Genomic DNA, 25,499 nt, shown 5'->3' on the forward strand with positions numbered 1-25,499 from the left:
GATAACTGCGTTGCCTCCCTTGCAGTTGCGTTTAATCTCATCTGTCATTTCTCCATCAATTTCTTCGGACTGCCCTGGGGGTTGGTAATAGATGTCGATCTTCATTTCCAGTCCATTTGTTCCCAAAATTTTGACCAATAGAGACTATAACTTTTCCGTCTGTTGTGGCATGTTCTCTCCAGTAGATTCAATTTCCTCTTTGACATATATGGCGATGTCCCCACCTTTTTGAGTCACTCTGTCTCTGTGGTATAGTTTGTTTCCCGGTAGCACAGTGTCCCAGACGTTTTCCTCAGTCCACCATGTTTCCGTAATGCTGTAATGCCACGTTATCTTTTTGTGCCATAGCTTCTAATTCACCCATCTTATTCCTTAGGCTCCTTGCATTCGTGTACATACACTTGAGTTTGCGGCCTGTTCCTTTCTTGCATTTCCTTCCCTCTTGTGTCCCTTTCGATCTGTCTTACCTTTGATCCGGTGAGTCTTCCCCTCTATCTTCCTCCGGGTATACCAGTTCCCGAACCATCGACTCTCTCGGTCGACTGTCAGCTTTCCCCTTCTTCCTGGTTTAAAAACTTTTCAACTTCTCTCTTGATGTTGCTTGCAAGTAGCCTTGTTCCGTGTCTGCTGAGTTGGAGTCCGTCCTTCCTGTATAGTTTGCTCTTCCCCAAAACGTCGTCCAATAATTTGGTCAGGTTACCCCTTAATCCCAGATACATGTATGAACTAAAGGTGATACTTAAACTGGAATGAAACAGACTTCAATAATGATTAAGCAGGGTAATCTGATACAAGCGCACTCTAAAGAGACAGTCCCATCTGGGATGCCAGTTGAGCAGCTAGCTTTGCTCTTAGGTGTGTAAAGTGTACAGGAACGATGGCAAATGACGCAAAATGTTTCAAAAAAGATTATTGAGTTTATTAATTTCCATAACAATTATCAAAAGGTTATTTGCGTTATTGGGGGTCTTTACAGAGGCCAAAATCTGGCATTTCTAGCAGCGAATCCCACCCTATGCTTCGTTCACCAATATATATCTTCTATCCAGTATGATATCATCACTTGTCAACCAATCAGCTAACAGAGGCTGTCCTTAAGTTTGAACAAAGAAAATTCCTTGTGACATAGAAAAAAAAGTTTCACAAATCATATTTTTGTTTACATTAATTTCTAAATATGCATAAAACATTATTACATACCCAATACACTTTTTGTCATTCTCAAAAAGGTGAAATGAAACCACTTGTCTGTGTCAGATGACACACTTGCTTTGGTAAACTGACAGTTTCAAGTTTCACTGACACATAGACTCAGAAGATCCAGACCCCCCTTACTGTGAATTCCTATACTGTGCCTCTAGGGGGTTTCCATGGTAACAATGTTCCTAGCTCTAACTTAACCATTTCCAGATGTTGCCTCTTAGGCTCCCTTTAAGTTTCTTACATCTTATATGTGTAAAACATTTGAAATTAAATATAAATCATTCACACATCATTCATACCACATATCACACACCTAATCACTCATGGGATCCCAACACACACTCATCCACAACACGGTATATTGCATTCATAAGATACATATAACTATCTGTATTCAAAAATGTGAAACCCTATATCTTCCACAAGCCAGACTGAGAGGTCTGATATTAATTAGAGCCATGAGGCTCAAGGTGGGAAAACTCAGAGAGAACAGAGACAGAAAGACAGAAAACAAGATGAAGTCATTACTCCTTCTAGAAGTATGTTACGCATTACCTGATTCCTTCTATGGTCCTTAATAGCAAAATTCATAAAGAGAATATTATTATGTTTTTCCTTAATATTAATTTATAGTGTGTTTTTCTGGCCTTGGCTACATCCATATTCAGATTTTCATGCACCCACTTTTCCTTACACTTCTATTGGGCATGGCCTTAACTAACACATATGCTTGTATCTAGAGTCCCAGAACCATATGAAAAGCAGGCGTTTTTGTAGAAAAAAATCCACAAAATACTTGCACCATGTCCTGCACACTATCCATTCCATTAACACATTATAGCGACTCCTACAGCCCACGAGTGCCACCTCATGATCCAGCTTTGGGTTCAGCATTTTGCTTTTGTGGTGATGAACAACAGCGTTTTGAAATTGCACACTTCTTTATTTACTTTTAGAACTGAGATTGTTTTCTATACTTGGATGAACAAAAATGTGAAGATAAGCAAATCTTATTAACAGAGAGACCAGAAAAAGAGAGAGATTTTATAATCTGAATATATTTTATTGTCAAAATATATATATATGAAAAGAAAACAAAAGACTGTGTTAACTTTTATCAGATTTGCTGATCTAGGAAAATTCTGTAATTTTCTTGCATAAAGTCAAGATATTACTCAGGTTCCCAGAATAAATGAAGTTATCTTTAATTCTTAATTATACAGTTAAACATCTGTAGACACATCTGAATATCTCAAATACAGGTAAAAAAATTTTAATGGAAGGATAAATGTTTTTCTTCCTCCTACTGTTAAACTGCAGTTTTTAATGTTTTGACTATGAATACACATAGGAAAAATTTTAGGACATTTTAAAGACTTTTCCACTTTTTTTATTTTTTTGCAGTCATGAATTATAATTAATCTCTGAATGAACATGCATAAATTTGTTTTAACATGCATTAAATCAGTTAGCATGAGCTACATTTTTGCAGACTCTGATGAATCAAAAGCACACTTAAAAAATGCATATCCCTAACAGCTGTTTTACTAGAAATTTACAGTTGCACTTCAAATGTTTATTTCTAATGTAATGTACTTCTAATTTCCCCTTTCTTCAAAGGGAGTAGTAATGTGGGTGACACACTTCCCACGGGACAGCTGTCCAATATTCCTTGGCGCAGAGCTGGAGTGAAGTACACAAATAATGAAGCCTATTTTGATATTGTTGAAGAAATAGATACCATTATAGACAAATCAGGTAAGAAATATAAAAAATGTAGGAAGTAGCAGGATTATACTAATGCTCTTAAAGGCAGTATTTGCTCTTTAAAGGTGGTGGAGAGCAAGAGTTGGGCTTTAATTAAAGATGCTAATAAGGAGGATGAGGTTCTTTAGGCTGATCCAGTCCCAATTATTGCCCCATATAGTCCTGACTTTTCTTAATGGAAAACAGAATCTCCATGCATGCAATGAAGAAAAACTTGAAGTGGCTTAGCTTAAATCTCTTAACTAGTGCTGCCTGATTTGTGATTCAAATCAATTCACCGATTGGGTGAATTGGTTCAAATCGATTCAAGGTCGGCCCCCTTGAGACCCGCTCGTGTTCGGGCTTTCTCTCTGCCACAGTTGCCGGAGTCCTTCATCTAATTAAGTTCCGGTTTTGCGAAACCGGAAGTTACATCAGAAGAAAGGACGTTGGTGTGTGATCTGTGGCGGCAGCAACTTGCAAGCACATTGATTTTTTAATAGTTGTTGGCTCTTGGCTGGCTCGTAACCAAAAGCATTTCTCCTCTCCTCCCGAGTCCCCGCATCTAACTTTCAGCGTAAGTAAAGGATCTCTCTGCTGCAGTGCTCTCTTCTTTTCCTGAGGCCATCAAATTGGCGACCTGTTTGGCCAGCTTGCAGAAAACTGTGGAGCTTGGGGTCCGTATCCCTAGTAGCTTAGTTTGCCTGCTGAACTGAAGGAGCTTGAGTGCAGGCCATGGGACACTTCAGGGTGCCAGCTGTGATTTCACCTCTCCCCCCCCCTTCACATGCGTGGTTCCACGGGGGTTGAGGATCAGTCTGACTTCATTCCAACTGGCTGCCCAAAGATCTTGGTGTTTGGAGGACTGCCTGATTGAGGCAGGAATTCTTCTCCCAGATCCAGCTACTGCGTAGAGCTGAGGCAAGCCGCAGCACCTTTAGACCATATGTCACAGTAAATAATGCTGTTACAGCCTATGAGCAAAATCGGGGGGAGGGAGGGGGGTCTGAAAAAATATTTTTTAAGGTTTTTGCCATATTCTGTAGGGTCCCCCACCTCTAAAATCCTGTTTTCTGGGGTTTTTTTGTGCCAAAACACTGCTGCGGTGGTCATCTTGGATGTACCAATTTTATTTTTCAAAGTTTTACAAATCTTTCAAATCACCTCATTTTGCCTCAGAAATAGTAAGGATGGAGCCCTTTTACCCCGGCTCTTTTACCCCTAATTCATGCCAGATTTGTGCTTGTTGGATGCAGGAAGAGCGCCTTTGTGCCACGTGTCATGCAGTACGTGAAGGGGGGCAGGAGCATCAGACTTAGCCTCCCCTTTGGTCTCTAGGGCTGAGGAACTTTTGGGGGGCCTGTCTATTGGGAGAAAATTCCTCCCAGAGTCCCAGAAAAGTGGCATACCTAAGCATAACGGCGTGGAAGCCACAGAGCTGAAGAGATGTAAGCTGGAGTTATCTAAATGGGACTCGGTGATGCCTAATAAAGTCTTTTCTCCTGAATTTGTTAATTTGATATGGAAAGCTTATTTGGATAGCCTGGATCCTCATATGAGATCTAGCAGCAAGTCAGAGGTCACGCAGGGGAGCTTGGGCTCCTAAGGTGCATCATTGGTAGAGGCTAACCAGAATTCTGTGGACTTTTTTGACTCGGAAGGCAAGGGATCAGTCTGCATGCCCTTGCTGTCACAGAGTGAGTCACAAACAGAAGCAAGTATGCAAGAAGCAGTGGTGGCTCTCAACCAAGGGGAAGATCCCACAATATGCCAGCTGTTCAAGCTTTTGGCGCTATTAGAACTCTGAAGTTACAGAGACTCCCAGCAGGCCCCTTCCACTCAGTGTTCTATCCTGAGCAGAGTGAGAACATAGTCCATGTCTTTTCCCTGGCATCCTGATATGAGTGTTTAGGCATGGAGCACTTGGATGCTCCTGAGGGCTCTATAAACGTAGCCAGAACAATGAATAGGTTGTATCTTATGGCACAGGGATGGCAACCTGTGTTCGCTCAGCTTAAGGGTGGATTCCTTAGTAGCTCAGGTAACCAAGCATACGTCCCTGCCAAGTGAGGGAGGCATAGTATTAAAGAATACACAAAATCACAGAGTGGATGTGATTTTAAAATGGCAGTTCGACGCTTTGGCCTTAGGGATCAAAGCAGCTGCATCAGCCTCTTTTGTGGCACTAGCTTTTCATACAAAGATGTGTGGGCTTTCCCTGGTAGAGGGTGAGCCTTTGCCCCAACTGATGCTAGCTGTAGTGAATTATGTGGCTGATGCTCTCTACGACATCATCAGAGTCATGAGCAAAGTCTCGACTTATTCAATTTCAGCCCACAGAATGCTCTGGTTCAAGTAATGGTTGGGAGATCTGGTCAATCTGATGGCTAGCGTGACAGATTGCTGGCTGAAATCTCTGCCTGACAACAGACTGCAAACTTTTAGAGGTTTTGAGCAGTCTAATTTTTGTAATTCTAGGCGCTTTCGACAGTACTCATGATCTCTGAAATGAGGCTCCTCCTAGCAGGGATCAAGACAGAGATTTACAGGATCTTCTGACGTGTCCAGGCGGAAACAGGAAGCTGCGTCAGAGGGGAAGCTTTGGGCTGAGCACCACTTGCAAAATTACAGTTGCTATTGCCTTTCTCACCCGCGTTGCTTGCTGATCTTACTTTCTGTCGATAGGAGGCAGGGTCCATTGCCAATCGGTCCGTTGATGGGGGGGCAAATGATGGAAGTGGGGAGAAGGGAGAAAGAAGGGAGCAGGGCAGGGCAGATGATGGAAGTGGGGAGAATTTATGCTCAGCCCTCACCTCCGCTGCTGCTTTCCCACATACTGGATGGGGGGGGGAAGAAGATAGAGTTAGTGAGATAGTGGAGGGATGAAGGAAAGGGGTGACAAGCTGTGAGTAGACACAGTGAAAAGAGGGAAACTGAGGGCTGAATAGTAAGAAAGAATTTAATTTAGACAGAGGCAGAAAATAGAGAAGGAAGACCAGAGAAGGGAAGGGAAGAGAGAGATACCAAAGAACAGGGAAGGAAACAGAGATATCAGATCTGAGTGAAGGAAATGAGAAAAGAGAGAGATGGTAAAAACCACAGGGGGGAGGGAAGGAGAGAGATGTCAGACCATGAGTGGAACAGAGGGAAGATGATAGATGCCAGACCAAAGAGGGGGGGGAGGCAGGAGGAGAGATGGCAGAGGGAGGCAGACATTTTCTGGAAGGGGCAGACAGTGGATGGAAGAAAGAGAATGACAATAAGATGAGGAAAGCATAAACCACATGACAATGGTAGAAAAAAAAAATATTTTTTTGTTTTAGGATAAAGTAGTATTGTAGCTGTGTTGATAAATGTTTAGAAATAGTGATCCTTTTATTGGACTAATTTTAATACATTTTTGATTAACATTCAGAGACCAAATTCTTCCTGAGTTCAGGACAGGATACTGTAACAGCAGCATACTTTTCTGACTTAAGGAAAGAGGTTTTGATCTCTGAAAGCTAATTCAAAAATGTATTAGTCCAATAAAATTGTATTATCTTATTTTCCATTTTTTGTTTTATTTTTATTTGGTAATTTGTAAAGTGATTTGTTATTTCTCTTTTTTCAAATTTACATCTGCTATCTTTATATTTTGTTCAGTATTGAGGGATATGCACCACTGTTTCTCTACCCCCTAAACTGTACCGTTCCTTCAGTTTGTAGCACAAGCCTGCATGCCAAATGCTCTGCCCTGCTTCGATGGTCATAGAATTCCTTTGACCATCAGAACAGCGCAGAACATTCAGCCCGCCAGCCAGCGCTAAAAACCTCTTCTGTGCTTTTGTAAAAAAAAAAAAAAAAGGGGGGGGGGGGTTTAGTTTGTGATTACTTATTCCATACTGAGTGAGGGTGGTTCTGTGTCCTGTGTGTATGAAAGACATGGTTTTCTGTTAGCGTTGACCAGCCTTGTTTGGTGAAATGCAACAGGCATGGTTCCTGGGAGCACCTTGAATAAACCTGATTTGTATCTCCTTATTGTCTGCTGATCTTCTTTTGTTCCACATTGGATTTTTTGGGTGGACCACTTGCCTTGTTGTTTTGTTACAAATTAACAAACATACGTACTAGAGGAGTTACAGATTTGGTTGTTTATACATATGGGTTAAAGTTGGACAACATATAGAGTGAGGCAGTTGAGAGGAGTTGCAAACTTTGTTATTAATATAGACTTATGTTTCGGATAGTATTACTGCTGTACAATGCATTTGAACACTTTTATATATGTATGGAAAAGGTTCTGAGTTAAAGTCCTGGGCAAGTAGGTGGGAAGGAAGGGGGGATTTGTTCAGAAATGTTTGGGGCTTGCATAGAACTAAAACTACACTGGCACTGGTATGGTATTCTTTGTTGTTTGTTTTGAATTTTATAATAAAAGAAAAAAAGAAATACAAGTGAAAATAAAGAAGTAAATAAGAAAACAGGTAAATAAATGGGGGCGTGGCAGGGGGGTGTAGGTGGGGCGTGGGCATGGCTAGGGGGCCCAGTGTACTTGTGTGCCTAGGAGCCCTAGAAGAATTAATCCTGCCCTGACTGTGGCTAAAAGCCTTAAGCACTCCCGTTGCACTTCCTGAGTGTGGGAGAAGTGCTGATAAGAAGAGCTGGCAGAGACTGCCTGAAGCACATTGTATGCAAGCCAGCATAGCAACAAACCCAAACTGGAATTTACAAACCAGAGCATAGTAATTTTGGTGAAGCATTTACTTTATATTATTGTGTTACTTTTTAGACTCTCTTCTGATCTTCCCAGTGAAGCTAACTGGGGCAGTCTGGTCAAGTTCCATTTTGTTCAGAGACAGAACTGGGTATTGCATGTGAACTGTTTTGGCAATACTCATGAGAATTATCTGTGCTATGTGTCAAGAGCATGAACACAGTGTGAAAACCTATTTTGGCCAGTGACCTGAATAAATCTTTATTTTGTTCTGAAGCCATTCTGACTGGGTGTCTGTTTGTCGAAAGAAAGTCTACTGTATTTAATAATAATAATAATAATAACAGTTTATATACCGCAATACTGTTAAGTTCTATGCGGTTTACAAAAGATTATTGGGGTACAAGTTGAGTTGACGTACAAGTTGAATTAACTAAAGGGTTGTGGGGAACAATTGGGAGAAAGGGCAAGAGAGGGGAAAGAGGGAAGTGGGTCAGCTGTCTAGGTCTTTCGGGAATAGGTGGGTTTTGAGGCGTTTCCTGAATATCTCATAAGTGGTGGGCAATAGGAGTTGTTCTAGGTCTTTACCCCATAGAGCAGCCTGATGTGAGAGAAGATGCTCATGGTGTTTTTTTAGTTTGCATCCTCTAACCGGGGGAGAAACGAAGTGCGAGTGGGAGCTTCTCTTGTGTTTGTTGGCTGAGAAGGAGAATAGGTCAGTGATGTATTTAGGGGTTAGACCGTAGAAAACTTTAAAACAGAGGCAGGCGAACTTAAACTTTACACGAGCTTCCATCGGCAACCAGTGTAGCTGTTTGAAGTATGGCATCACGTGATCAAATTTCTTTAGACCGAAGATTAGTCTGACCGCAGTGTTTTGCACTAGCTGCAATCGTCGCATATTCTTTTGAGGGATTGATAAGTGGACGATGTTACAGTAGTCGAGTTGACTTAATACGAGGGATTGTACCAAGATTCTGAAGACAGAGTTATCAAAGTATGCTTTAATGGATTTAAGTTTCCAGAGGGTGAAAAAACTCTTTTTGATTATGGAGTCCACCTGATCTTTCATGGTGAGGAATTGGTCCAGAGTTACACCCAGTATTTTAATGGTGGGCTGTATGGGGTAGTTATGTTTGTTGATGTCTAGTGGGGTTTTGGTGTCAAGAGGGTGCGGTGAAGTGACAAAGAATTTTGTTTTCTCAGTATTGAGCTTGAGTTTGAAGTTTGTCGTCCAATGTTCCATCAAGTTTATGGTTTCTGATGCTTTTGGAATTGTTTCCGAGATAGTATTTATATGTACCTGCACTGTTAGGCAGTTGCCTAGTTTGATAAAAGTCATGAAGGGGACCCTCAAGCTATAGAGGGTAAGCTGGGGAGAAGATTGTCACAGCCTAATCCGCTAACCAAGCTGGTTAGGTGCCTAGGGGTGACAGAGGGTAAAAGCTAGAGGTCCCATCCCTTAACAGACTGTTTTGTGGACTCCCCGATGGGGTGCCTAGAAAAGTCATGCAGATTAGAGACTTGTATAAATTCAGGCCATAGGACCAGTGCCGCCCGAGGAATCAGGCTTGGGCAGATACTTCATAGTGCCCAAAAAAGGCTCAAAAGATTGGAGATCCAATCTGGATCTTACACATGTCAACAAGGCTCTGAAGGTTTCATGATTTCGCATGAATCCATCCGGTCAGTTATTGCAGCGGTAGCTCTGGGGGAATGTCTAGCTTCCCTAGATTGACGGAAGCCTACCTGCACATTCCTATATTTGCAGAGCATAGTAAATTCATGAGATTCCATGTGCTGGAGAGACATTATCAGTTCTCAGCACTTCCCGTTGGGTTGGCAACAGCACCCTGCATGTTCACCAAGGTGATGGTGGTGGTGGCAGCAGTGTTCTCCCTAGGGCCTTGCTAATATAGACAAGTGCCCGGCTATCATCTGCTGCTGCCACCGCTGCTGAACATTAAAAAAAAAAAAAACCCCGGCTTGGAGATTTCAGCCCGTAGCGAACTTATGCTCCAGGGCTCTAACGTGTGCGTGCTGGCTTCCCTCTGAAACCGGAAGTTATGTCCGGGGGGGGGGGGAAAGGAAGGTCGGCACGCACATGTTGAGAGCCCTGAAGCAAGCGTTCGCTACGGGCTAAGGCGGGAGACAGTTTAGTGAAGCATTTGCTCTTCTTGCTGCTGGGTCCTGCCTACTTTCTGTTTCCGCGAAGGCAGGACCCGGCAGCATTTCCCCCAATAGGTCGATCGCGATCTTGGGCCGATCAGCCTTCCTCTCCCCGACGGCAGAATTGACTTCGGGGAGAGGAATGCTGGCCGGCCGAAGCAGGGAGAGCTTGAGGCGGTGTCGGCTTTCAGGCCTGTTATTGGTAGCGGTTTGGGGCCTGTTATTGGTGGCGGTTTGGGTCCTGGTCCCCGATGGCAGTGGCAGTGGCTTGGGGGAGGGCAGGAAGAAAGAAAGAAAAAGGGCAGGCAGGGAGACAGAAGGAAAGAAGAGAAACAGAAAAAAAAGAAAGGGAGGCAGAGAGAAAGAAAGGGCAGGGAGAGAGGAAGGAAAAGTTGGGGGAGGGAATGTGGTCTGGAGGAGAGGAAGCATACAGGCTAAAAGAAGGGAAGAAAGATTGGATGCACAGTCAGAAGAAGAAAGTGCAACCAGAGACTCATGAAATCACCAGACAAGGTAGGAAAAATGATTTTATTTTCAATTTAGTGATCAAAATGTGTCTGTTTTGAGAATTTATATATGCTGTCTATATTTTACACTAAGGTCCCCTTTTACTAAACCGCAATAAAGGTTTTTAGCGCAGAGAGCCTATGAGCGTCGAAAGCAGCGCTGGGCATTCAGCGCAGCTCCCTGCACTAAAAACTGCTATTGTGGTTTAGTAAAAAGGGAGGGGGTATATTTGTCTATTTTTGTATGGTTGTTACTGATGTGATAGTGCATAGAGTCATCTGCTTTGACCTCTTTGAAAAACCCTGGAATAGGAATGATAATTAACATTTTCTATGCATAGTGTGCTTTGTTTTTTGTTGTTTTTTTTTAATTTATTATTTATACTTTTACAATTTAACATGTCAATCAGTACTTGAAGGAAATATAACAATCCAATAAGAAAAACAAATATTAATTATGAAATAATGCCACATAGTAACTATGAATAAAGTCCACAATCTGGGGGGAGAAGGAATCAATCACTTCCAAGGGTAGTTGGTTTCAAGAAATAAACTAAATTAATACAATACAAATAACAGAGTGCAGTTGGAGTTATTTAACTAATGGCCTACTGGGTTGATTCGATGGAGGTATCTGGAATTCTTGTGGTTACTTTACCTTCAAGAAAAAACTGCAGTTGATCAGGTTCATAAAAAATATATCTATTACTCTGATAAGTGATGCAACATTTACAGGGGAAACGTAATTGAAAAGTTGCCCCTAAACTCAAAACAGACTGACGACAAGCCAAGAACTTCTTACGTATGGCTTGTGTCCACCTAGATACATCAGGAAATATAGAAATTTTGAATCCATGAAATTCCACCTTTTCAGTCCTATAGAATAAACGAAGAATTGCTTCTTTATCTTGAAGAAAGACAAAAGTTACCAATAAAGTGGCTCTAGGCAATAAATCTTCTTGCGATGTCTCCAGCATACCAGTGAGATCCAATTCTCCCGGTATGGCGTTCCCTTTATCTTTATCTTCCTTTGGTAAATTTAGGTAATATATCTTTTGTAATGGTGGCATGTTATTTTCAGGAAATTTCAAAACAGTGTTCAAAAAGGAATGAAATAGATCCCTAGGAGATTGAAACTTGGAAACAGGAAAGTTTAAAAGTCTCAAATTCAAGTTCCTATTAGCATTTTCCAAATTTTCAATTTTCCTAGCAAGTAAAACTTTATCCTTAAGTTGTAAATTAGTGGTAATTTTCCCATCTGCCACAGATTTCTCCAATTTGTCCATTCTAAGAGACTGTTGCTGGAGTTTCTCTTCAAAAGTTTTAAATTTACTATTAGTATTTTGTGTAGAAAGTACAATTTGGGAGCATACCTTATGTAGTCTCCATAGCGCTCCATAATGCCTCCATGTCGATCACCGCTGGTTTAATCAGGGGAGCGGGGGTAGCTATTCCGGGGGACTCCACCATAGGATCCATCTCCACCTTCCCCGCTTCCCGCTGACTTTCAGGTCCTCCGGTTTGCGATGCTGACTGTAAGGAAGTCAGCAAGCTGTGGTTTCCATCCGGGGTCAGGGGTGAGACCTGCAGCGCCGCCGGAGACATCAATTCCGGCGCTTCCTGTGCGTCTGAGGGCGTCCCCGACATCATCCCGGGACGCGGAGGAACTCCGGGCCCAAAGGGGCTAAGCGAAACGTCGCCTTCCAGGACCGAGGTCTGCCCTCCTCGGTCTGCGGATGCACCCTCTCCAACTGGGACAACATAAGATGTTATTGCCGCTTGCCGAGTCAGTGAAGTGGAAGAGGAGGCAGGAAGCACACTCCTCTGCTTACCCCTGCGCTTGGGCATAGCAGGTAAATTCTATAAGAAAAAGTTGAAAAATTGAAAAAAATGCCGAACAGAGCAGGAGCCACTTGATAGCTCGACTCACTCCGACGCCATCTTGATTCCTCCCCTTCCCCCCATAGTGTGCTTTGTGGGGTTTTTTTTAAAATTTTATTGTTGGTAGATCATTTTGACTTAATCATTTTAAAAGTAGCTCGCAAGCCCAAAAAGTGTGGGCACCCCTGCTCTAGAACATCGCTCCTTAGTTTTATCAAGTGGTGCAGTGAGGGGCCAGCACTTTACATCTTATCACCTCATTCTTTCTTTTTTTATCCTCATGTACAGCACGGTTCTTTATTCTAAGCAGCTCTGGCACTAACAGTACTACGGTTGCCTTATGCTACTTTCACTACCACTTGCAGTCAGGTTCGGCATTTTATCATGGTTTTGGTTTTTTATTTAGTTTTTCACCAGTATTTTCATTTATTTATTAAAGCAGCCTTTTTTAACAGCCCTATGCCCCTCCCCTATCAGTGTGCATTTAATCCACTGCCGACACTTTTTTGGCGCCTCTTTCAACAGATCAAATATCATAGTCCCACTGTCACGTGTTCACATTTATTCTGCGTACGAGTTTATCTCATCAGTGCGGAGACCTTTTTGTTAAGTCCATTTTACTCTCCCCTTTTTTACTTTCCTGAGTGCTGTGGTTTTATTCTTTGGTTTTAATAGAAGCTCATTTGAACAATAATTTAGATCTTTCCCAGGTTTCACTTTTCATCTACCCGGTCTTTTCTGGTTTCCTTTCTATAGTCTGCTTTTCGTCTGGAGTCTTTTGAGTTTAGAATTACATTTTATGACATATTTTTGTGGTTATAATTGTATGACATGTCTAAATCGGTCAAGTTATCCATTCTGTTTATTATTTTTTTGTCCCCTCATACAGTGGCAGACCGCCCCGGGTGCCAGCCTTAGGGGGCACACAGCCGGCTGGATCCAGAACCTTCCGAGCTGCTCTAAATGGCACCTGCACCTCAGCGCGGCTTCTGTACTTATTCCGAAGCAGAGTTGGCAGCCACACTGAAGTGCTGGAAGGTCCTGCGATGACTGCATTTGCCGCCTCTGCCTCCGGAAGACGTAAGTGGCGTCGGAAGGGGTGGACTGGCAGCTGCAGTCATTGTGGAACATTACTACAATTCCCTGCGTCTGCCGGCCCACCCCCTCCAACATCACTTACATCTTCCAGAGGCAGAGGCAACAGAAGCAGTCATCATGGGACCTTGCTGGTTTGGAGGGAGAGAGGAGCATAGAAGGGTGGTAGAGGGAGAAAAAGGGGGTCAGGATGGTGTGGAATGGTGGTGGAGGGAGAGAAAGGGGGCAGATGCTGATGGAATTGGTGTGCAGGGAAAGGAGAGAGAGACATAAGGGAAAGGATACTGGATGGAATTGGGTTGGAGGGAAAGAAAGGGGGCAGATGCTGATGGAAGTGGGGGGAAGGGAAAGGAGAGTGAAATGCCAGACCATGGGCGTGTGGAAAAGTGAAGGGAAGAAGTGGAGAGAGATGCCAGACCATTGGAGGAGGGAAGGGAACAAGATGGATGCCAGAATAATAGGGGTGAAGGGAAAGATGGAAGGGGAATACAAGGAGAGAAGATGCCATATAGAAGGGGCAGAGAGAGGGTAAACAGTGGATGAAAGGAAGAGAGTGACAAGACTATGAGGAAAGCAGAAACCAGAGAAGACAATGTAGAAAAAAATTATATTTCTTTTTTTGCTTTAGGGGAGATGCATCGCTGTTTCTGTGGTGTTGCATTGTATACAGAGTCCAGCTTCTTGGTGGTTCAATTTAACCTTTGTCTACGTTTTTCTATTTTATCCCCCCCTTTTACAAAACTGTAGAGCGTTTTTTTTAACACCCGGCCATGGTGGTAATTGCTCAGAATTCTATGAGAGTCTGAGCTGTTACCACCATGGCTAAAAACCACATTATAGTTTTGTAAAAGGGAGAAAGGTTAGTTTGTGATTACATATTTCATACTAGGCGAAGGTGTTTTCTGTGTTCTGTGTGTTTTCAGTTAGGATTGACAGCTAGGATTGACATGGTTTTCAGTTAGGATTGACTGTGTAGGATTGATCTGTACTAGACTGGCTTGTTTAGTTTTACAATGGGTGTATTGATGTTGTACTGCTCACTGCAGTATGTAAAATGCTGCCTTTTCCTAGGTACACTCTTGTGTGTTGTGTGGATTGTTACTAAAAATCACGTTTTTCATACAGATGGGGGGGTGTAAAAAAATGTTGGGCCTCGGGTGTCACATATGCTAAGTACACCACCAATTTCACTTCTCATGTTATCTTATCCATTCTTTTTATTATACAACTGCCCAGATAAGCATCAGTCTTTGACGTGATTGGAACTTGAAAACTAACGGCAACAGTGTTCTCCCCAGAATTTTTTTCCAGCCATGAGCACTATTTGCTGCATTTAGTGTGCCGGAGTTAAAAAAGTTTGAGAGACGCTGCTCTATACCATTTGAAAGAGGGCAAATATCTAATTATTCACTTCTAGAATTGGATACTTCTTAAATTTAATAAAAAATTATGGAACAAGTGTCAAACCTTAAGAAAGGCTGCCATATTGAGCATTGGAAAATAACTAATAATAATTAACTAATACAAATAGTACACATTTAGGGCTCCTTTTAGCGGTTTTACCACGCGCTTAGCTCGCGCAGAATTGCCGCACGTGCTAGACGCTAATGCCAGCATTGAGCTGGCGTTAGTTCTAGCCGTGTAGCGCGGCAATTCTGCACACGCTAAAAACGCTATTGCAGCTTAGTAAAAGGAGCCTTTAATTTTCCCCACCACCAAATTTCCCCGTCCCGCCCCACTCGGCTACTTTTTCATGCCACCCGGCTGGAAAAAATTTCTGGGGAGAACACTGTGGCAGTGTATTTCCGCAGGGCAGGATTGCATCCATATATGGACGACTGGCTGATCAGAGTTCCGTTGTTATCGGAAGGGAAAGAAGCAGTGGCTCAAATGGTCCAGGTCTTGCAGATCCTGGGCTGGATAGTGAATTTTCAAAAGAGCCAACTGGTTCCATCCCAATCCCTAGAATACCTGGGAGTACTATTCAACATGGCAGAAATCTGGGACTATCGTCCAGAGACACGCAAAGAGAAGCATTGCACTCAGATAATTGACATGATGGCCAAGCCAACTTTGTCTGTGTGGCACTACTTCCAAGTTCTAGGCTCCATGGCAGCCACTATAGATGTGGTTCATTGGGCAAAGGCTCACTTGCTTCCTCTCCAGAATTCCCTACTGTCTCAGTGGTTCCCAAAAATGGACTCCCTTCAAGTGACTTTTCTGTGGACTCTGGAATCCCACCATAGTATGAGTTGGTGGTTCCATCCACAGTTGTTATTAGGAGGCATGCCCCTCAAAAATAACTTTGTGGGTGATTCTCACAATGGATGCTAGCTTGTTCATCTGGGAAGGCCATTGTAATGATATCCAGTCCAAGGACTGTGGTCAACATTTCAGAAAAAGTGGTTCATCAACAGACTGGAACATCGGGCCATTCAGATGGCATTACAGAAGCTGTAATTCCGTATTTCTTCCTTACATCCACTTGTGTAAAAGGACCACATCCGCCCTTTTCCAGTCCTCCAGTACCACTCCCAATTCTAGAGAAGTATTGAAAGGTCAGTCAGTATAGCCACCAGAACTTCCCTAAGTTCCTTCAGCACCCTCGGATGTACACCATCCGGCCCCATCACTTTGTCTACCTTTAATTTAGCTAGCTCCTCATGAACACAACCCTCTGAAAATAGATCAGGGTCTACCACTCCTCCATCACTATTCATGTTTGTCTTCTGTGGTCTCACTCCTGGTGCTTCAGCTGTTAACACAGAACAGAAATATTTATTAAGTAATTCAGCCTTTTCTTTATCAGTTTCTATATATTCTTCCCCATCACTTTTGAGTCTCACAATGCTACTTTTGCTCTTCTTCCTATCACTGATATATCTAAAACAATGTCTCACAGTTTTACCATATCGGCTATTTTTTCATCTGTTGGTATCTTTGCTTTCCTGACTACTCAACCGACCTTTCTTAACTTTTCCAAATATTTTTGCCTGTCTTCATCTTTCTGTGATCTTTTGTAATTTATGAAAGCTAACCTCTTATTCCTTACCTTCTGAGCTACAACTTTTACTTTTACTTACTTGCCTCACAAAAAAGGTTTGTCACTCTTACAATAACTCATTTCAGTTTTGCCCACTGCTTTTCTACTTCTTCCAGACATTCTCATACAGACAACTATTCCTTGACATAATCCCCCATTCGAACAAAGTTGGTTTTGTAAAGTCTATAAGAACATAAGAATTGCCGCTGCTGGGTCAGACCAGCGGGCCATCGTGCCCAGCAGTCCATTCACACAGCAGCCCTTAGATCAGTGCCTTATTTGAGTCTAGCCTTACTTGCCAGTAGGAACTTATCCAACCTTGTCTTGAATCCCTGAAGGGTGCTTTCCCCTATAACAGCCTCCGGAAGAGCATTCCAGATTTCTACCACTCTCTGGGTGAAGAACTTCCTTACGTTTGTATGGAATCTTTTCCCTTCTAATTTAGCAAATGTCCTCTCGTTCTCTTCACCTTGGAGAGGTTCTCTCTTTCTCTACTAAGTCAGTTCCTTTCAATATCTTGAATGTTTCGATCATGTCCCCTCTCAGTCTTCTCTTCTCAAAGGAGAAGAGGCCCAGTTTCTCTAGCCTCTTGTTGTATGGCAACTCCCCCAGTCCTTTAACCATTTTTGTCGCTCTTCTCTGGACCCTTTCGAGTAGTACTATGTCCTTTTTCATGTACGGCGACCAGTGTTGGACGCAGTATTCCTCTCTATACCCGTCTTAATATTAAACTATACCATGGATGCCAGATGATCACCCACTGTAACATCAGAAACGCTTTTCCCCATTTGTAAGCACTAAGTCCAGTATGATCCTGTCCCACGTGTGTTCCATTACCAATTGTTGGACCAGTTCTCCTTGTAGAGAATCCAGGTATGACTAAATCCCAGTCATGGTTCTCCGTGAATGCCACTGTATCCAACTCATCTTCCCTCACAGCTTCTAGCTCCAGAATCTGCGTTCCAGATATTGCCCCCTTTTCCCATCCAGGTAGTTCTATTCAGTGATTTACTTACCTGAGGGCTTATATTCATCCGGGGACTTTGAACACCCTGTCCCATCACTTCTAGTTTAAAGCCCTCTTCGGTAGATTAGCCAGCCTGCCGCCGAAGGTACTTCTTCAACAGATGTATACAATCCTTGCTCAGCAGCCCTTGGAAAACCATCCCATGGTCCAGGAACCCAAAATGCTCTCGACGACACCATCCATGTTGCCACACATTCATCTCCAGGATGCGTGCTTCTCTAACCTGGCTCTACCCCTCGACATGGAGGATGGATGAGAATACCACCTGCGCACCTGACTGCTTCATCTTCTCTCCCAGAGCCACAAAGTCACTTTTGATACATTCGCAGGGGTACCTGGCAGCATTATTAGTGCCAACATGGATGAGCAGCATCGGAGAATAGTCTTGGCAACCTCTCCATAACATTTTGGATTTTGGTACCAGGCAGACATCATACCTCCCGGGACCTCATGTCTGGTCTGCAGATGGACGCTTCTGTACCCCTTAGAAGGGAGTCGCCAACCACCACTACCTTACGCCTCCTAGTGGTCATGGATCCAGCAATTTTTGGGATTTCAAGCTTTGGTTTTTCTTTTCCTTAGGATGCTCTCATCCTCCACTTCCAGGGCAGCATACCAGTTCTTCAGTTCAATGGCAAGTGGAGTCACAGTGCCAATCTTGCAGGGTTCCATAATCTGAGTCCAGCAATCTTCCCTCAGCACAGCCTCTTCTTCCCTACTGCTTGAAATCTTTGACTCCTAGGAGTCTGTGGCAGCCTTAGACCAGAGTGAGGATCCCACAGTGGGTTTTACCCAGGTACTAGTGACCTGGATTGGCCACCATGAAGATGGGCTACTGGGCTACATGGACCATTGGTCTGACCCAGTAAGGCTATTCTTATGTTCTTATGTTTAATCTAGCAGACTTAAATGAGTTCTTTGCAGTCTCTCTGTGGAAATTGAATTTGGAGATCCTACAACCATTTACAGCACAGCTCTAGCTGCTGAGCCAGTACTAAGACTCAATCAATCTACTTTTTGTCACATCCTGAGATAACCAGAATGCTGATGGAGCATTGGGAGACGCCAGGTCATAGGAGAGGTGTAGGCAACACCTCACTTGGACCGCTCAGTTTTATTTGTTAGTATGATAGCTTCTCACCTATCCATATCTCAGGATAAAATTCCATTACTACAATTCATGATATTGGTTGCAGTTCGGCTTATATTTGCTAATTGGAAAGATTTTACTAATGTTTCTCATAATGAATGGTGGAATACATTGTGTCTATATGCTAAATATGAAAGAATTGCAGCGGAACGGCGTGGTTCACTAGTTAGATTTGAATGTATGTGGTTGCCTCTACTTACCTCCCTTGACCCTTCTTGATATGACATGTTACGCTGCAGCCTCCTGCGAGTCTACTTCTATTGCTGTGTAACGAAACATTTGCTCATACTGAAAACAACATTGACAATTTACTCTGCTTGAATATTGTACATTACACGTCTGACCAGTTTACCTTTTTCTTTTTTTCTTTCTTATTGGTTATTGTTTGGGTAGGAGGTTTCCTACTCTAGTTTTCCTTTACGGTAATAATGGTCAAAATGCATTAATACCACTGTTAACTACTCAGCTTATTGGTCATTGTTACCCAATTGTTGTATATTTTACAAAACTCTTTAATAAAGATGATTGAACTAAAATTTATAACCCGTTTAAACCTAAGGATTTATCAAGATGCCACAATGTATCTTCAAATTCTTTAGAGCAATATATAAGTACATTGTTTAGGGTTTTTTCATGATTGTGTAAGAATTGCATTGCACTCACTGCCTGTAGAACTGCTTTACTTGAGTTACTGACATTTTGACCATTTGTTTGCAGGTTCTACAGTTTTTGCAGAAATTCAGGGTGTTGTTGATGCTTGTGTTAAGCTATCTGGGATGCCTGACCTTACCCTTTCTTTCATGGTAAATTTAAAAACTATTAAATGCTAGAATATTTCCATGTCAAAATTCAAACTCAATTTTATGATTTTTATTTTTCAATTTTTATGTGCATATTTATACTGACTAGTGAAGAAAAAAGAGTATCCAAATGATATTTCAAATTAAGTTTGCAGTGTTTGATTTCATAAATTAAAAAAATCTTCATCTTCTGTGTTTCCTTAGAATCCAAGACTTCTGGATGATGTTAGCTTCCATCCCTGTGTTCGGTACAAGCGCTGGGAGTCTGAAAGGGTTTTGTCTTTTATTCCTCCTGATGGAAACTTCCGATTAATATCGTATCGTGTCAGTTCACAAAAGTATGTTGTTAGTACAAATGATAACATAATAGATGAACTGTTCATTAACAGTGTATCAAGGGTTGATTTGCACTTCGTTTATTTTACAGCTCAGTTCTGAGATGCTCATAAGGGGCAATTCTACAGTTTGGTGCCAAGAAGTAGGTGCCACAATGGGGATCACTTAGCACCAACCAATTCCATAACAAAACTTAGGCACGCCTAAGTTATTATAGAATAGTAATGCAAAGCCACTTTGGCTTGCCAGAAGTTAGGTACAATCACTTATGCCAGGCCATACACAAACACATACAATTTCTTGAAGTTAACCTATTCGCTGATTGTCCAGTTCTTCTTGCTGTAAACTGCCTCGAACTTCTATGGCTTTGGCGGTATATAAGAATAAAATTATTATTATTATTAGTTCCTAGTGCATATACATGTTGATGCCAATTATTGGCACCATTGACACTCGCAAGTGCTAGATATTTCTAGACACTCATTTGTAGAATTGTTCTAATAATGTTTATCCCAGGACAAGCAGGCAGGTAGTCTCACTAGTGGGTGACGTCATCCAACAGAGCCTCGATGCGGATGTCTCACAAGCATACTTGCTTGTAGAAACTTTAGAAGTTTCCAGTCGCCCGCACCGCGCATGCGCGAGTGCCTTCCCGCCCGATACACCGGGCGCGTCTCCTCAGTTCTTTCTCTTCCGCGGAGCTGAGAAGTCTGTCTTCGACTCTCTGCGCGAAGTTCCTTCACTTGTGCCTTCTGTGCCCGCGGTTTTGAGTTTGTTTTTGGGCTCATTATCATTGGCTCACGTTGCGTTTTCTTGTTTTCAAAAAAAAAAAATTTATTTTGATCGTTCGACCAGGCAGGACGCGTGGTCGGGGCCTCGCAGCTTCGATCTTCCGGCGGAGCTTTTTCGGCCTATGTCCCGGCCTGTTACCGGTTTTTAAAAGTGTGTCAAGTGTCAGCGCGCGATTTCGTTGACGGACCCTCATTGACGCTGTCTTCAGTGTCTCGGGTCTCAACATCTTCCGAAATCGTGCCGGCCTTGCTTCACACTTACAGCACGTGCTTTTAAGCATCGCTGCATTTTGTGGGAGTCGCTGTTTAGCATAGAGGCGTCAACGGAGCTGCCCACGTCGCAGAGCGCCACGCCTTCGACTTCCGCTTCAGCTTCTTCGGCCTCGAGTCTGCTCAAGCCTGCCTCATTCGTGTCGGCTTTGACTCCGATGCCTGCTGCGGTGACTTACGCTGTCTCCTCAGGTCAGGTAACGCAGCCTCCCATTCCTCCAGTGGTGCTCAAGGTGCCCAAGGCTTCTAAGCTCAAGCCCCCGGGCGGCCGAGTTAGCGATGTCCGTGCTGGAGGTACCATTGCAGATGCGGATCCCTTTTTGCCGGCTTCATTCCATGCCATGATGGAGAAGCAGTTTGTCGAGCTCTTTACTAAGATTGGGCCGACGCTTCTCTCCCAAATCTAGCCTGGGCACGCGGAAGCCTCCCGCGAGGTCGAGCCGCTTCCGGTGCCTCCTCGATGCACACTCTCGCTGCTGGGAGCCGAGTCTCAGCGAGTGTCTGGTCTGGCTTCAGGGGCCTCGCAAGAAGCAGGGTCTTTGGCCTTGCCTCCTTTGGAACCAATACCCTCGATGCATGGCGCATCCATCTTGCCTGGACCGGAACCTTCCTTCTCGATGCCGAGCCTCGAGCCTTGGGGAGTGCCTCGGGGGGCTTCATCTCAGCCTCTGCTGCTTCAATCCACAGCCTCCAGTCCCATCTACTCGGTAGCGGCCTCGTCTGGGCTTCGCTCGCCTCAATGCTCGAGGCCTGCTTCTCGACACGGTTCCGGTCATCGATCGAGGCATTCATCAAGGCATGACTCGCCTCGTCGGAAGCAGCCTTTTCGGGAGTTTTCCCCGGATTACTCACCTCCTCCTATGCCGGAACTCGAGAACTTCGGGGGTTCGTTCTCTCCATGCCGGTCCTCGGCATCAGCGGACCAGGCTGCCTCGTCTTCTTCGAGCCCGTCTCGAGGCCCGGCCCTGGCTGACCAGTTGTCCTTCTCGTCCTTCCTGAGGCAGATGGTGGTGGATCTGGATATCACCCTGGATTCGGGTTCCAAGTTTTCTAAGGAGTATTTGGAGACGATGCATCTTCCCCAACCTCCTGCTGAGTCTCTCCATAAGCTTCTAGACCAGACCTTCATGAGATGCTTCGAGACTCCGTACTCCATCCCCGCGGTCCCAGGGAAGTTGGATGCCAGGTACCACACGGTGCCTATAAGGGCTTCGACGGGGCGCAGCTCTCTCACCAGTCCCTATTAGTTGAATCCTCCTTGAAGCGGTCTCATCCCTCCCAGGTCTATGCCTCCACTCCTCCTGGCCGGGAGGGCAAAATCATGGACAGATTTGGCAGGCGCATCTACCAGAACTCGATGATGGCTTCTCAGGTCCTAAATTACAGCTTTCATTTTGCAACCTATTTTGAGTTTTTTCTCTCCATTCTTCAGAAGTTTTTGCCCTATCTGGACTCTCAGGCTCGCTTCGAGTACTCGGAGGTCCTGGCGTCGTTGTCCCAACTCCGCCTGCAGATGATGAAATCGTCTTACGACGCCTTTGAACTCTCGGCCAGAGCTGCTGCTTGTTCGGTGGCCATGAGACACTTGGCGTGGCTCTGGACAATTGATATGGACCCGAATCTCCAGGACAGGCTAGCGACCGTTCCCTGTGCGGGAGTGGACCTTTTCGACGAGTCCATCGAGGCGGCAACAGAGAAGCTGTCCAAACATGAAAAATCCTTTCAATCCGCCAGAAGCCCAAGCCTGCTATCTCTCGTCGATCTCGCCCGTCTATGATCTATCAGAGGTACTACCCGCCGAAGCAGGCCCCCACCCTCCGTCCGCCTGTGAAGAGGCAACACCAGCAGAAGCCCCAACAAAAGCCTCAACCTTCTGCTGTTCCCAAGGCCCCCCAGCCTTTTTGACTGTCTCGTAGGGAGCATAACTTCCATCGTTCTGCCCTCCCCGTTTTTTCCCATCGATGGACGGCTATTACCACCGACCTCTGGGTCCTTTCCATCGTAAGATTCCTAGCATATTAATTATCGATTTTTATTTAAGTAATTAAAATTACCCTCCTTTTTGTTCTTCCCTTTTATGTTTTTCCTTCTCTCCTATCTAAACATTGTAACTTTTTCCCTACTTACCCTCACAACTCTTGTACGTTTTAACCCATAACAAAAATTATTTTATATGTATGTACTAGCTGATGCCCCGGCGTTGCACGGGTATTTAATTATAGCAATAACACAGTAAATGGATTGAAATAAAGATACTTTATAGTGGTGAATGAAATTATTTTTTTACAGCTTTATAAAAAGTACAATAATCAAATTATAAAGTGAAATATTTGACAAAATGAATACAATACAACTAACACAAAACTTGATTATAAACAACAATTTTAGTTTCACCTCCAGGAGCAAGAACATATAAATTCTTGGGTAAACCCACCCTTGATCAAGCAACATAGAGTTGTCCATGGGAAAAACAGGGGGATCTTAAATCCACTCCACAGTATGTAATAGTCTGTCCCTATGATTTGTTGATTGTGATAGAGAATGCAAGTCTCACTGGAATTTGCAATCTCTTAAACTGAAAAGGAAGATCTGTTGGAATAAGTGGCATCCAAAAGTTTCAGTATTGATTTAAACAACTCAATATGTGGAAACTCAGGTTGAAAAGAAACTCCATGCAGTTTGTTCCCGGTTCTGAATGGAACCTGTGTTCCTAGTTCAGGATATGTGAGTACTCATGTAATGTAATAACATTATGAACTGGGGTGCACGAAGGAAACAGTTACAAACACAGTTAGAACATACAAACTCTATATGTATGGTGTCCGTGGTAGAATAGAAACGATGTCCCTAGTGGTTATAGTGTCATAGAAAGTGTTTTATAGTTGGAATTACTGTGAGAATGGCAGCTGTTTACATTTTTTCCATTGACATGAATGGGTGAAATCTGATTTTCTGTTTGTAGCTCCGCCCACGTGTGTAGGTGGGCCGCGAGACCCCCAGAACATATCACCCCAGGTAGTGAGGGATCTGCATACCAAGTTTTGGTCAAATCGGTCAAGCCGGTTTTGAATTACAGTGAGAATAGCAGGTTTTAACATTTTTTCCATTGACATGAATGGGTGAAATAAGATTTTCTGTTTGTAGCTCCGCCCACGTGTGCAGGTGGGCCGCAAGACCCCCAGAACATATCACCCCAGGTAGTGAGGGATCTGCATACCAAGTTACGTTCAAATCGGTCTAGTCGTTTTTGAATTACTGTGAGAACGGCAGCTTTTTACATTTTTTCCATTGACATGAATGGGTGAAATCCGATTTTCTGTTTGTAGCTCCGCCCACGTGTGCAGGTGGGCCGCGAGACCCCCAGAACATATCACCCCAGGTAATGAGGGATCTGCATACCAAGTTTCGTTCAAATCGGTCAAGCCGTTTTTGAATTACTGTGAGAATGGCAGCTTTTTACATTTTTTCCATTGACATGAATGGGTGAAATGTGAATTTCTGTTTGTAGCTCCGCCCACGTGTGCAGGTGGGCCGCGAGACCCCCAGAACATATCACCCCAGGTAGTGAGGGATCTGCATACCAAGTTTCGTTCAAATCGGTCAAGCTGTTTTTGAATAACAGTGAGAATGGCAGCTTTTTACATTTTTTCTGTTGACATGAATGGGTGAAATGTGAATTTCTGTTTGTAGCTCCGCCCACGTGTGCAGGTGGGCCGCGAGACCCCCAGAACATATCACCCCAGGTAGTGAGAGATCTGCATACCAAGTTTCGTTCAAATCGGTCAAGCCGTTTTTGAATTACTGTGAGAATGGCAGCTTTTTACATTTTTTCCATTGACATGAATGGGTGAAATGTGAATTTCTGTTTGTAGCTCCGCCCACGTGTGCAGGTGGGCCACGAGACCCCCAGAACATATCACCCCAGGTAGTGAGGGATCTGCATACCAAGTTTCGTTCAAATCGGTCAAGCCGTTTTTGAATTACTGTGAGAATGGCAGCTTTTTACATTTTTTCCATTGACATGAATGGGTGAAATCAGATTTTCTGTTTGTAGCTCCACCCACGTGTGCAGGTGGGCCGCGAGACCCCCAGAACATATCATCCCAGGTAGTGAGGGATAAGCATACCAAGTATCGTTCAAATCGGTCAAGCCGTTTTTGCGTGATCGCGGCACATACACACACACACACATACATACATACCTCCGATTTTATATACTGTATATAGATTTTGTATGCTAAGTTTTAACCCATAACAAAAGTTATTTTATATGTTAACACCAATATTTTATTTGTATATTTTATGATGTTGTACATCGCCTAGCAATTTAAATAGGCGATTCATTAAGAACAAATAAACTTGAAACTTGATACTCTCTTCAGTTCCATCAAGTTCCTCCGGAACATCCTCCAAGAGAGTATCCTTCCAACTTAACCCAGACCGCCCTTCTTCTTCAAGAAGCTCAGGCTTTTCTCCGGCTTCGTGCCGTCGAGCTGGTCCCTGGGGACCAACTGAACAAGGGTTTTTATTCCCGGTACTTCCTTGTTCCGAAGAAGACAGGCGATCTGCGTCCTATTCTGGATCTCAGAGTGCTCAACAAATATCTGGTCAAAGAAAAGTTTTGCATGCTGACCCTAGCATCTCTGTATCCCCTCCTCGAGCAGAACGACTGGTTATGCTCTCTGGATCTCAAGGAGGCCTACACTCATATTCCCATCCATCCGGCCTCCCGTCAATACCTCAGATTTCTGGTGGGACATCTTCATCTTCAATACCGAGTGCTTCC

At 43.6% G+C, this 25,499-nt stretch overlaps 1 protein-coding gene across 3 annotated transcripts in view; it reads left to right on the forward strand.

Moving 5' to 3' along the window:
• The window catches only part of AP3M1 (adaptor related protein complex 3 subunit mu 1), a 99,721-nt gene that overhangs the window by 54,543 nt on the left and 19,679 nt on the right, over positions 1–25,499 (forward strand). For all 3 annotated transcript variants that reach the window (XM_033941772.1, XM_033941771.1, XM_033941770.1), the window contains exons 4-6: positions 2,824–2,961; positions 19,234–19,319; positions 19,521–19,654. In XM_033941772.1, the coding sequence (XP_033797663.1) occupies positions 2,824–2,961; positions 19,234–19,319; positions 19,521–19,654 (358 nt within the window). The remainder of the gene's footprint in view (positions 1–2,823; positions 2,962–19,233; positions 19,320–19,520; positions 19,655–25,499) is intronic.

This window comes from Geotrypetes seraphini, chromosome 4 (genome assembly GCF_902459505.1).
Source record: "Geotrypetes seraphini chromosome 4, aGeoSer1.1, whole genome shotgun sequence".
Classification (NCBI taxonomy): domain Eukaryota; kingdom Metazoa; phylum Chordata; class Amphibia; order Gymnophiona; family Dermophiidae; genus Geotrypetes; species Geotrypetes seraphini.